This window comes from Aegilops tauschii, chromosome 3 (genome assembly GCF_002575655.3).
Source record: "Aegilops tauschii subsp. strangulata cultivar AL8/78 chromosome 3, Aet v6.0, whole genome shotgun sequence".
Classification (NCBI taxonomy): domain Eukaryota; kingdom Viridiplantae; phylum Streptophyta; class Magnoliopsida; order Poales; family Poaceae; genus Aegilops; species Aegilops tauschii.
The window spans coordinates 405,664,975-405,678,412 of record NC_053037.3 but is presented as its reverse complement, the minus strand read 5'-3'; the positions used below and the strand labels follow the sequence as shown (position 1 = coordinate 405,678,412).

At 50.4% G+C, this 13,438-nt stretch overlaps 4 protein-coding genes across 4 annotated transcripts; 3 read left to right on the top strand and 1 right to left on the bottom strand.

Moving 5' to 3' along the window:
- The first annotated feature begins 174 nt into the window (after window positions 1-174).
- On the top strand, window positions 175-2,067 carry LOC109786040 (disease resistance protein RGA2). Its single transcript, XM_020344617.3, has one exon. It carries the CDS (start codon window positions 190-192, stop codon window positions 1,906-1,908), a length of 1,719 nt encoding a protein of 572 aa, XP_020200206.1. The 5' UTR covers window positions 175-189; the 3' UTR covers window positions 1,909-2,067.
- A 1,889-nt stretch (window positions 2,068-3,956) lies between these two features.
- Window positions 3,957-7,095, bottom strand: LOC109786041 (disease resistance protein RGA2). Its single transcript, XM_020344619.4, has one exon. It carries the CDS (start codon window positions 6,745-6,747, stop codon window positions 5,137-5,139), a length of 1,611 nt encoding a protein of 536 aa, XP_020200208.1. The 5' UTR covers window positions 6,748-7,095; the 3' UTR covers window positions 3,957-5,136.
- On the top strand, window positions 4,161-4,598 carry LOC109786042 (uncharacterized). Its single transcript, XM_020344620.4, has one exon. It carries the CDS (start codon window positions 4,161-4,163, stop codon window positions 4,398-4,400), a length of 240 nt encoding a protein of 79 aa, XP_020200209.1. The 3' UTR covers window positions 4,401-4,598.
- Window positions 7,096-8,094: 999 nt separating the features above from the next.
- LOC109786043 (uncharacterized) lies at window positions 8,095-8,751 on the top strand. The gene has a single exon (XM_020344621.1). The coding sequence runs from the start codon at window positions 8,095-8,097 to the stop codon at window positions 8,749-8,751; it is 657 nt and encodes a 218-aa protein (XP_020200210.1).
- The last annotated feature ends 4,687 nt before the right edge of the window (window positions 8,752-13,438 follow it).

Genomic DNA, 13,438 nt, shown 5'->3' with positions numbered 1-13,438 from the left:
ATTACGCTGTTGAGTGGTCAGAGCCCATGAACATGGGCGTGATGTATTAGGAGCTTAATTGGTTAGATGCCAAAAGTTGGCAGGCAAATGACAAATGTTGGCTAGTGATTGGTTGACTGCCAATTTTTTTGTCAATCTCATAAAAAATTGTCAAATACTGGCAACTTTTGATTTTACCAAATATTGGCAATGCCGAATGTTGGCATCAAACCAATTATGCACGTAGTCACCCGACCCGCGCGTTCCGCCGCCTGCAGCACAAAAGCCAGGAGGAGAGGAGAGGATATCCCGAAATCCTGGAACGGGCCGGGACGATTATTCCAAGCACAAAAGACCAAAGCAAACGCAAGCTCCAGCTTTGAATCTTTGATCGGAATATTGCACAGTCCACTCCACCCAGCCCCTACCTTGATCACTGTGACCATGGAGATGTTCCTGCCTGCAATCCTGAGCGACCTGCTCGGCAGGTCCGTGTCGTTCGTGGTCCAGAGGTACCTGCAGCAGGGCAGCGCGGAGGACAGCGTCCAGCAGCTGCGCCTCGCGCTGCTGCGCGTCGGCGTCACCGTCGAGGAGGCCGAGGGCCGGCGCATCACCAACCAGGCCATGCTCCGGCAGCTCGACGTGCTCAGAGAGGCCATGTACGGCGGCCACTACATGCTCGACGCCCTCACGTGCGGCCGCGGCCACGCCGCCGACGACGACGCGCCGGCGCCGGCCCCGTGCCGCCTCTCGTCCGTGCTGTCCAGGCTCAACCCCGCCAAGCGCCTCTGCTTCGGTGCCGCGGACAGCGCCGTGGAGGTGCGGCGCGTGGTCGACAGGCTCGGCTGCATGATCGCCGACATGAAGGAGTTCGTCGTCTTCCTCAAGGGCTATCCCCGCGTCTGCCGCCAGCCCTACAGCGCGCACCTGCTCCTCGAGAGGTTCATGTTCGGCCGGCAGAAGGAAATGGAGCAGATCATCGGCTTTCTGCTGCGAGACGGAGAAGCGGAGGGTGGAGCCGGCGTGCTCCCCGTCGTCGGTCCGGCCAGGGTCGGGAAGAGCACTCTCGTCGAGCATGTCTGCCATGACGACAGGGTGCGCAGCCACTTCTCTTCGATCCTCCTCATGAGCGGCGACGACCTCGAGGACGACGACAAGCTGAGCGATCCAGGAGACCACGGCCTGATCAAGCACCACGGCCGTGCCTCGCACCCGCATAATAAAGCCTCGCTCGTGATCGTCGAGCTGGCAGAAGACGAGGTTCCAGACGAGGGGAGGTGGAGGAGGCTCCGCTCCTCGGCATTCTGCAAGGGGGGCGGAAGCAGGATCATAGTGACGAGCAGGTCGGAGGCGGCCCAGAGGCTGGGCACAGAGCGCGCGCTCCGGCTCAAGGTGCTCAGCCCAGAGGCCTACTGGCACTACTTCAAGACGCTGGCCTTCGGCGGCGCGAACCCGGAGGACCACCCGGGGCTGGTGGCCATCGCCATGGACATATGCGCGGAGGAGAAGGGGTCGTTCATCGGCGGCAACATCGCGTGCAGCCTGCTGAGGGCCAACCTGGACGCCCGGTCCTGGCGCGGCGTCCTCCGGAACATGAGGGAGTACACGGAGAAGCACCGGCACCTGTTCGGCAAGCACCCGCACGACCTCCTGCGGAAGAACCGGCACGTCTACCTGTGGAGGCTGGCCCGGACGTCCAAGGTGTTCGTCTCCTACGGCTGCTACCAGGCATGTCCGGCGCAGGAGGACGTCCCCAGGATGACGCTGCAGGAGGTTCTGTCCGGGCGGCCGGCGCCCAGCGGGAGGTTCGAGGCCCTGGCGTGGAGGTCCCAGATACCCCCTTGCTACAGCTACCTCATGAGCTGCTCCGTGCAGACGCCCGTCGTACCTCATGCGCTGGCCAGGAAGAAGAGCTCCCGGCTGGTCTGATCCTGTTGACCTTGTGATTGTCAGTCCATGCATGATGTAAATTCATCTTTTGCTCGGAAGGCTTCAAACTTGTACACGTGTATTGCCAGTCCACTAGTGTTCTTCAGCTTTGTATGGTCGCGCTCTGTAATTGTGCGATTAGCATCTCCATCTTCTCAACTAAGTTTGTCTTGTAGCGCAGAGACACCATGACAACTAAGAGCATCTCCACTCGCCCCAACAGGCCCCTAAGGGTGCCTTTTTTGGAGCCGACGGCAAAAAAATGGCCCAGACACGTCCTCATATTCTGGTTTACCGCCGGTTTGGGCCGAAATTATAACCGGCGAACCCAGCGCACCGGGGGGCGCCGGCTGAAGCGAAAAGGCGCATGGGCCCGCGTTGTCGGCGACACTGGCGGATTTCCCTCTTTCCCTCCATTTCCCCCCCCCCCCCCTTCTCCCCCGCTGCTCCCGTCATTCTCCCCAGATCCGGCTGCCATGCCGCCGAAGAAGTATGCGCCCCCTCGCCTAGCCACCGATTCCGTCCAGCCAAAACAGAGGAAGCCAAGGGCACCGACGGCAAGGCCCCCGGGCATGTCGAACGCCCAGTGGAATGCCCGGCGGAGGCAAGCTTTAGGATTGGATGAAATCGTTAATAGAGCTCTTTCGGTGGACAGATCCACGTTGATGTTCTTAAACAAATCTTGAGACTTCCATCAATGGAATCTCCTATTCTTGTTAGGTCAGTCTACATGAGTTGATTGTGGTCGGGCCTGGCACATATGGTGGTGAAAGCGTGAAGCTTCTAACGGGAACAAATTGTGTCGGCAATGAGAATGATGTTTGTGATATAAACCATCACCATGAACTATTATGTAGCTTCCCATAAAAGTAGTCACCTGAAATAATGTAGCAGAAGACCCACATGGGATCAAACAAGCTTAATATAGATCTCTCTTACTTAATGATGGCTCGGGTGCCTTGCAGGTAGTGCTTCGTGATGATCATGGCCTAACTGTTGTCGATGTTGCTTCATTGTTGCATCATGTTCTGGACGCTACAACCGTTAAAGTGCTAGCCCTACCGAGGGAGTTGGAGCTACTGGAAAAACTTGATTGCTCGTCAGTGCCTGTCAAGTCTGATTCCATGGAACTAGTTTAGGCATGCAATGGAACGATCCAAATCTGGGGCCTATATACGGTGAATTTGGTTGAATGCTTCCTAATCGCTCACATAATTAGTTCCATCTCCTTCCAGCATTGTTTGAGGGAGGCAACCCGTATGGCCCACAATCTAGCAAGACATACTTGTTAGTCTAAGGATTCTTTTTGAACTTGGGGGGGTGGAGGGGTCTCCAAGTTTTGTATTCGCATGATGGAAGTTTGTTTAGACCTAAATTAAGCGCACCATATTCCTGTCAGCAAAAAATATTTATTTTAGGGGAAGAAGTGAATTCCACTTTTAACACCCTACTTTGGTATATTGATGCTAATTACCCCATTTAACATTTTCATACAAGTCACCCATTTAGCGATTTCCCCAATTTATTACCCTTTTAATGTATTTTAGGTCGCACATGGCTCCTCGATTCATTCTTTTGCTGAAAAACTGTCGTTGGAGTTATTTCTAAAATGATGCAACCTAGAAGCCAATGTGGTGAGTAAGAATAAGGTGAAATCAACGAATAAGGAGTTGCATGGCATGAAGAAGAAACTCATCAAGGCGGGGCGGTGTGTATGTACACCTGATGACCGTTATAAAATAATACTCACTCCGTCCGGAAATACTTGTCTTAGAAATGGATAAAATAGATGTATCTATAACTAAAATAAGTTTACATACAATCATTTTTAAGACAAGTATTTTCGAACGGAAGGAGTAGTATATGACCAAGCAATTGGACCCCGCACTTGGTGAGAGGAAAATTGCAACGTAGCACACCACGTGCCCCTAACAATCTAGACCTACCTGATAGATTGCTAAATGAGGTAAACACCCCCCTCCCCCTCCCCTCCAAAAAATGAGGTAATCTGGATGAAAAACTGTTGAATGGAGTTACTTGCGTCAATCCGCAAAAAAAATGTAGTTATTTGCGTCAACAGGAATTAATTCGAGAAGGATAGCATTTGGCCCGTACAGAAAATGTGAGCCCATAAAGGGCCTATAGATATCTGGGGTCGCAAACCACTTCCTTCGTTCGGCTCTTCCTCACGTCAAGGCCCGCTTTCCCCACCCTCTCGGAGTCTCGCGGCGTCGGGCAAGCAAGGCGATCCGATGCCGGGGAGCGCCATCAGCGGAGGCGCGGCAAGGGCGGCCGCGGTCGCGTGGTGGCTGCAGCGCCACCAGCGACTGCCTCCGCCGGCGGACCTCCTGCCACGCAGCCTCCTTGACCGCGCGGTGGAGCTCGCGAGCAAGACCGCCGCCGCCGCCGCCCCGGATCTGGACCCGGACCTGCCCTGCTCCCTCGGCTCGTCCTCCCTTCCCGACCTCTGCGACGGCTTGGTTGGTAATTAGTGCGTACGGATCTGGCAGGAGGGCGGCGGATTCGTTGTGCGATTCCGCGATGTTCTCAGATTGGATAGCTAGGGCTAGACTACCCTAAATGTTGTTCTATGTCAACAACGATCCCTGGTTATGCTTGATCTTCATCCTGTTGTGAAACTCATGTCTATTCACCGAGTTAATTGAGGATCCTTTGTTTTGGTAAAGAAAGCTGCTACCTAGAAATCCTCATGTTATTCCAGTACGCAATAAGAATTTGATTTGGGCTACGAAAGTAAGAAAAAAATATATAGGTGCGTCAACGATAAATGAATTGACTGAAATAATAGGGTTTGTGTTGCATATGGGCCAGGCTCCATCCTAGTATAGAACACATCAAATATGTGCACTGAGCTGACCCTGCATTGTGTTGAACATACTTCCTTTACATATAGACTGTGCAGTGCAGTAATTGCTGGAAACGGCACAATCGCTTGGAAATCTTGTAAAATGCTCCAGCTCTTCTGTAGTGTTGGTCTACTGGTTTTCTCTGCCAGCCTGCCTTGCAGATAAAAATGGTTCTGTCAATCTGGCTTGTAAGCAGTTCTACCAGACCGGTTATGTCAAGTTCAGTACTCGGCTTGTGGAGATATAGCTGGAGATCCATGGAGCAAGCTGCCACACATAAGTGAGGAGATGTAGGGCGCTGATAAAAAAGGTAAGATGTGCACTTTGCAATCACATTAGCTATACATAATTGCATTTTACATCAAATTCTCTCCTGCCTAGACCGCTTCTTACCGAGCACCACGTGCTCGTCTGTCCGTGACACGACGAAGCTCACCAAGTAGGTGTAGCATGGAGGTATCCTGGACCTCCATGCCACTGCTTGGAATGCCCCTTCAGATGTAACTCGCCCGGACAAAACATCCTGTGCCGTTATCCTGGGAACCTCACTGATCTGGGGAGAGGGCTCATGATAAATATCACGCATTACGACGACATTGCTTGTCTTGGCCATTGTCCACATGTACACAGGCTGGTCCTTCTGCAGGAGATTGGTCGGGTGCTCGCCAAACATGCTGAGGTGCTTGCTTGCGAAATCTCTCAAGCATCTCAGCACTCTGCGCCAAAACCGTGTGTCAAGATTGGTTCTCAGTAAGCTGGCAACGGTGTTCGCTGCCACGAATGATCTGTTCATGTGGACGACGATCTCCATGCCGAGGGCTGCCAGGTTAGGATGCTCACCAGGGTCTGTGCTTCCGAATGCAGCCGTCTTGAAGAAATACCAGTAAGCTTCTTGGGACAAAAATTTCAGCACAAGAGACTGTGCCGTTCCTAATGATGCTATCTTCTCTGAACGGCTGGTCAGTATGATTTTACTGCCTGGCGTCAGGTGGTTTGCAGCCGAGGTGTACAACCCCCTCCATGTTTCCTCGTCCATGTCCCCTGCTAGCTCAATCACAGCCAGTGAGTCTCCACGCGGGCTGGAAGCAAGATTCTGATGCTTGATCACACCGCTACCTTTTAGAGTAGCCAAGTTTCCACCATTGAGATCATTCCCGCTGAAGAAGACGATCAACGAGAAGCGCCTGCGCACCCTCTCGTCGTGGCAGACATGCTCAACAAGTGTACTCTTTCCGACTCTCGCTGGACCAATTATCGGCAGCACACCCAGACTTCCATTCCTTGCAGCCTCCCTACAAAGCAGAAAGCTCAAAATTGTCTCCTTTTCCATCTGCCGGCCAAACATAACCTGATCATGAAACAAGTACGCGCTGTAAGGTTGCCGGGAGATTCGAGGATAGCTGGCCAAGAACATCACGAACTCCTGCATGTCACCAATCATTCTCTCAAGGCTGCTGAGCATCTTGTCGAGATTGCTGCAGCTCCCGGCATCAAGCACCAGGTCCCTGCTCGGAGCATCGCACACGGAGAAGAAGGTACGTCTGGAACTGGAAGGGCTGAATCTGGACAGGGCAAGCGAACGGCGAGTGCTCGCCTCGCCATAGGCCTCGTCCCTGTGCGCTCGGTATCTGAAGGTGTCGAGCGTGTAGTAGCCTCTGTACATACCTCGTCTCAACATCTGGAGCTGCTGGAGCATTGCCTGGTTGGTGATGTGCCTCCCCTCGGCCTCCTCGACGGTGGCATCGATCCTTAGCAGCACTGCCCGTAGCCTCTGGAGCTTCTCCTCCTCTGCTCCCTTGGACTGCAGGTATCTCTGGGTTACCATGGACAGGGCTCTGCTGACAAGATCACCCACGATTGCAGAGAGAAGCGGCTCCATTTTGGAAGGCCCCTGCAATATTGCTGGTGGGATAGATGAATCCACCAAAGAAGAGAAGAGGGAAAGGCCAACTTGTGGTCCGGGTTGAGTCATAGAAGTCCTGGCTTCTGCCCATGGACGGATGGACACGTCGTAACTTTGACAACAAGGCCGTCGAAATTGACCCGATACGACACAGTGAGTCAGTACTGCTTGTAAAGCAATATTCTTTGTTTTGATATACTCCCTCTGTTCCTAAATATTTGTCTTTTTAGAGATTTCATTCAAATAGACTACCACATACGGATGTATATAAACATATTTTAAAGAGTAGATTCACTCATTTTGCTCCAACTTGTTGAAATCTTTAGAAAAACAAATATTTAGGAACGGAGGGAGTACATGAAAAAATGTATCTGAGGTATAGAACATTGATTTATGTCCCAATCAAGCAGTGGCATGTCCCAATCTGAGATATAGCACGACCCAGTGAGTCAGTAACTACTAATAAACCGAGATACTATTTTTGATAAAAAAAAAATGGAATCTGCGGTATAGAACATTGATTTACGTCCCAATCAAACATCCTAAAATTTTCAACCGAACTGGGAGGCTCGTTTCTCTGCATGTAAATATAGTAGACTTTAAACCTAAGGCCTAGGAATTTTGTAGGAATTCTAAAGGATAGGAGTTTTGTAGGAAGAATTCCTTTTCAGCCCTTTGCTATGTGAAAATGGATTCCTATTCCTACGTAGGATAGGAACCAATCCTTCACAGTGTAAAGGAAAAAAAAACATTAATCTAGACTCAGTGGAAAAATTTCTATCCTATACATCAAATGACACATCTTTACTTATAGGAATTGAGATATATGTCATCTCACTTTTTATGATTTTTCTATTTCTATGATATTCTTACCCTATGAACCAAGAGTTAATGTTATGGTCACAAGGTCGTTCTCTAGAGTGCCGAATTTTTCCTCTATGAAAAGATTGCGACGTCCTGTGCTGCTCATGCCAGCAAAAATCTCATTTTGAGTTGTGCACATCATCAGAGAATGCAATTAATTTTGCATAACTGGGTCCCAACGTGGGCAGTACTGGAAGTTGGTCATGGAAATATGGTTTGTTTCTAAAAGTAAAACCAGATGATTATCGACACAAAATTGCGTGCGATCTAATGCGTTGGCGACTTGACATTTTCCTCGCGGCTACTCCAAGGCTGTTCCAACCTCAGTCACCGAGTCTTAAAATACCGGCTGAAATTAGCACGGCCGATTCATGAATAAATAAAGTCTTGTAAAAGACAGCAAACAAACAGATAAACAAAGCCTTTCCTTCCCCTTTAACCCAAAGGGTTCACGATGGAGGTGATCGTCTCTGCAGTTCTTGGCGATGTTATAAGCAGGTCCGTATCCTTCCTCGTCGACAGGTACCACCGGCTGCAGGCCGGAGGAGCGGAATGCTACGGCTGCGCCGCCTGCTGCTGCGAGTCCAGGCCACCGTCGAGGAGGCCGAGAGGCGGCAGATCACCAACCAGGCGATGCTCCGGCAGCTCGAGATGCTGAGGAACGGCATGTACAGAGGCTACTACATGCTCGACGCCCTCGCATGCACATGCCCTGCGGCCAAAGATGAGGTGAGCGACCGCTCTCTCGCCCTGTGCCAATTCAGTCCCGTCAAGCGGCTCTGCCTCTCTGCCAGGGCGCCGAAGAACACGGTGTTCGACTGCAACGAGCTCGGCAAAGTGCTCTGTCGGCTTGAGAAGATTGTCGCCGACATGGAGGAGTTTGTGGTGTTCTTGAAGTGCTATCCTCTGCTGTGCCGGCAACCTTGCAGCAGCTACCTGTCTACAGGCATGTGCATGTTTGGTCGTCACACGGAATACGAGAGGATCGTGAGCTTCCTGCTGCAGGTTGGCCCCCCTGGCACGGCAAATTTCAGTGTTCTTCCGGTAGTCGGACCCGCAAGGGTCGGAAAGAGCACCCTCGTTGAGCATGTTTGCTACGACGACAGGGTGCGCGGCTACTTCTCCTCCATTGTTTTCCTTAGCGGGGATGATCTCCAACTCCATGGCGCGGAAGTGAATGCTCTGCAAGACAGTGGTGTTATCAAGTAGACAAGTACAGAAACGGCGCTTCACATGGGAGGCTGCTGATTATTGTGGAGCTGATTGGGGATTTGGAAAAGGAAATATGGAGCAGGTTGTGGTTTTTACTGAACCATATGGGAGAGGATCACGTCACGCGGCTTGGAACAACCCAGGCGCTCAGACCAGGGGGGCGAATCTACCGGTGAGGCTTCGATAGGCTCGAGCCTACCCTCCAAAATCGCGAAATAGTTTTTTACTACTATGCATCGCCAGGCCCAGCCCAGGAAAAGCAGATCAGCTGGCCCATTAGGGAAATTGGGCATGCGAGGCCACGAGCAGCCAGCAGCCGCACGCTCACGAATCGCCGAAGGGGAAAATTCCCCTCTCGCTAGGGTTTTCTCTATCCTCTCGGCGGCGACGCTGCCCCTCCGTAGAGATCTGATCTCCCCTGCTCCTCCTCGCCGTGCCGGCTGCTAGGGTCCATACCGCCCGCGGACAGAACATACCTCGAGCAAGAGAACCAATGGTAACGGCTTCGACGGGATCGGGGGCAACCTCCGATCTGGAAGCAATGATGGAGGAGTTGGGTCTGAAAGAAGATGATCTGCAAGATGTTGTGATTGAAGAGGATGAACTACCGCGGGAGGCAACCCGGTGGATGGCGCTTGCGAGGGTTCACACAGATAAACCCTATAGTCAGTACTGGTTTTACAGAAACATGAGGGTGGCTTGGGACTTGGCCCGGGAGGTGAAGACCAGGCCACTAGAGGACAATCTCTATACAATGCAGTTCTCTTGTCTCGGGGACTGGGAACGGGTGATGGAGGAAGGACCATGGCAGTATAAAGGGAAAGTTGTGATCTTGGCACCTTATGATGGCTTCACGAAGCCCTCGCTGATCGAGCTTAACAAGATAGATATCTGGCTGCAGATCCATGACCTACCAGACGGCTTCTTCCCCAAAGTCAAGGCGCTATCAACTACTGTAGGAGATTTTATCTATGCCGAACCAAAGTCCCGGGATTTTGAAGGGAAATTTTGTTCGCGTCAGGATCAAGCTTGATGTCACAAAACCCCTCAGAAACGCTGTTTCGCTAGTGATACGCAAGAAGGACACCCTAGAGAGGGTAATATTCCGGGCGAAATATGAAAGGCTGCCAGATTGGTGCGCCCTCTGTGGAAATCTTTGAGACACTTTCAAGGAATGCGGAGATGGGGTGCACTCTCCAAAAGCCCTAGTTTTCAAAGACCTCCGAGCAACTTGGTTTAGAGGATCGGGCAGAGGCCCGGGTGAAGGATCAGGTGATAGGGGTGTTGGGAATCGTAGCATAATTTAAAATTTTCCTACGCTCACCAAGATGCATCTATGGAGTCTACTAGCAACGAGGGGAAAGGAGTGCATCTACATACCCTTGTAGATCGCGAGCGGAAGCGTTCCAATGAACGTGGATGACGGAGTCGTACTCGCCGTGATCCAAATCACCGATGACCGAGTGCCGAACGGACGGCACCTCCGCGTTCAACACACGTACGGTGTAGCGACGTCTCCTCCTTCTTGATCCAGCAAGGGGGGAGGAGAGGTTGATGGAGATCCAACAGCACGACGTCGTGGTGGTGGATGTAGCGGGTCTCCGGCAGGGCTTCGCCAAGCTTCTGCGAGAGAGAGAGAGAGAGGTGTTGCAGGGGAGGAGGGAGGCGCCCAAGGCTTAGATGTTGCTGCCCTCCCTTCCCCCCACTATATATAGGGCCAAGGGAGAGGGGGGGCGCAGCCTTGCCCCTTCCTCCAAGGAAGGGTGCGGCCAGGGGGGAGTCCTTCCCCCCCAAGGCACCTCGGAGGTGCCTTCCCCCTTTAGGACTCTCCCTTTTTTCTTATCTCTTGCGCATGGGCCTCTTGGGGCTGGTGCCCTTGGCCCATATAGGCCAAGGCGCACCCCTTACAGCCCATGTGGCCCCCCGGGGCTGGTGGACCCCCTTGGTGGACCCCCGGACCCCTTTCGGCACTCCCGGTACAATACCGATAAAGCGCGAAACTTTTCCGGCGACCAAAATAAGACTTCCCATATATAAATCTTTACCTCCGGACCATTCCGGAACCTCTCGTGACGTCCGGGATCTCATCCGGGACTCCGAACAACTTTCGGGTTTCCGCATACATATATCTCTACAACCCTAGCGTCACCGGACCTTAAGTGTGTAGACCCTACGGGTTCGGGAGACATGCAAACATGACCGAGACGCCTCTCCGGTCAATAACCAACAGTGGGATCTGGATACCCATGTTGGCTCCCACATGTTCCACGATGATATCATCGGATGAACCACGGTGTCGAGGATTCAATCAATCCGTATGCTATTCCCTTTGTCAATCGGTATGTTACTTGCCCGAGATTCGATCGTCGGTATCCCAATACCTTGTTCAATCTCGTTACCGGCAAGTCTCTTTACTCGTACCGCAATGCATGATCCCGTGACTAACGCCTTAGTCACATTGAGCTCATTATGATGATGCATTACCGAGTGGGCCCAGAGATACCTCTCCGTCACACAGAGTGACAAATCCCAGTCTCGATCCGTGCCAACCCAACAGACACTTTCGGAGATACCCGTAATGCACCTTTATAGTCACCCAGTTACGTTGTGACGTTTGGCACACCCAAAGCACTCCTACGGTATCCGGGAGTTGCACGATCTCATGGTCTAAGGAAAAGATACTTGACATTGGAAAAGCTCTAGCAAACGAAACTACACGATCTTTTATGCTATGCTTAAGTTGGGTCTTGTCCATCACATCATTCTCCTAATGATGTGATCCCGTTATCAATGACATCCAATGTCCATAGTCAGGAAACCATGACTATCTGTTGATCAACGAGCTAGTCAACTAGAGGCTTACTAGGGACAGGTTGTGGTCTATGTATTCACACATGTATTACGATTTCCGGACAATACAATTATAGCATGAATAATAGACAATTACCATGAACAAAGAAATATAATAATAACCATTTATTATTGCCTCTAGGGCATATTTCCAACAGTCTCCCACTTGCACTAGAGTCAATAATCTAGTTCACATCACCATGTGATTAACACTCACTGGTCACATCACCATGTGACCAACATCTAAAGAGTTTACTAGAGTCAACGATCTAGTTCACATCACTATGTGATTATCACTCAATGTGTTCTGGTTTGGTCATGTTATGCTTGTGAGAGAGGTTATTAGTCAACGGGTCTGAACCTTTCAGAACCGTGTGCTTTACGAATATCTATGTCATCTTGTGGATGCTACCACGCGCTATTTGGAGCCATTTCAAATAATTGCTTTACTATACGAATCCGGTTTACTACTCAGAGTCATCCGGATTAGTGTCAAAGTTCGCATCGACGTAACCCTTTACGACGAACCCCTTTCCACCTCCATAATCGAGAAAATTCCTTAATCCACTAGGTGCTAAGTATAAGTTCGACCGCTGTCATGAGATCCTTTCCCGGATCACCATTGTACCCTCTTGACCAACTTATGGCAAGGCACACTACATGTGCGGTACACAACATAGCATACTGTAGAGCCTACGTCTGAAGCATAGGGGACGACCTTCGTCCTTTCTCTCTCTTCTGCTGTGGTCAGGTCTTGAGTCTTACTCAATACTCACACCTTGTAACACAGCCAAGAACTCCTTCTTTGCTGATCTATTTTGAACTCTTTCAAAATCATGTCAAGGTGTGCATTCTTTGAAAGTATCATCAGGCGTCTTGATCTATCTCTATAGATCTTGATGCCCAATATGTAAGCAGCTTTATCCAGGTCTTCCTTTGAAAAACTCCTTTCAAACAACCCTTTATGCTTTCCAGAAATTTTACATCATTTCGGATCATCAATATGTCATTCACATATACTTATTAGAAATGTTGTAGCGCTCCCACTCACTTTATTGTAAATACAAGTTTCTAACAAACTTTGTATAAACCCAAAAACTTTGATCGCTCCATCAAAGCGTATATTCTGACTCCGAGATGCTTGCTCTAATCCATGGAAGGATCGCTGGAGCTAGCATACCTTTTAGCATCCTTAGGATTGACAAAACCTTTCTGATTGTATCACATACAACCTTTCCTTACGAAAACTAGTAAGGAAACTTGTTTTGACATCCATCTGCCAGATTTCATAAATGCAGCTAATGCTAACATGATTCCGACGGACCTAAGCATCGCTACGGATGAGAAAAACTCATCGTAGTCAACTCCTTGAACTTGTGAAAATACTCTTTGCCACAAGTCGAGCTTCATAGACGGTAACATTACCGTCCATGTCCGTCTTCTTCTTAAAGATCCATTTATCTCAATGGCTTGCCGATCATCGGGCAAGTTCACCAAAGTCCATGCTTTGTTCTGATACATGGATTCTATCTCGGATTTCATGGCCTCGAGCCATTCGTCGGAATATGGGCCTACCATCGCTTCTCCATAGCTCGTAGGTTCATTGTTGTCTAGCAACATGACTTCCAAGACAGGATCATGCATTACTCTGAAGTAGTGCGCATCCTCGTCATCCTACGAGGTTTGGTAGTGACTTGATCCGAAGTTTCATGATCACTATCATAAGCTTCCACTTCAATTGGTGTAGGTGCCACAGGAACAACTTCCTGTGCCCTGCTACACACTAGTTGAAGCGATGGTTCAATAACCTTATCAAGTCTCCACCATCCTCCCA

Coding starts and splice junctions, on each gene's coding strand:
- LOC109786040 (XM_020344617.3), top strand. CDS start 190: ATGCCGAATGTTGGCATCAAACCAATTATGCACGTAGTCACCCGACCC.
- LOC109786042 (XM_020344620.4), top strand. CDS start 4,161: ATGCCGGGGAGCGCCATCAGCGGAGGCGCGGCAAGGGCGGCCGCGGTC.
- LOC109786041 (XM_020344619.4), bottom strand. CDS start 6,747: ATGACTCAACCCGGACCACAAGTTGGCCTTTCCCTCTTCTCTTCTTTG.
- LOC109786043 (XM_020344621.1), top strand. CDS start 8,095: ATGCTACGGCTGCGCCGCCTGCTGCTGCGAGTCCAGGCCACCGTCGAG.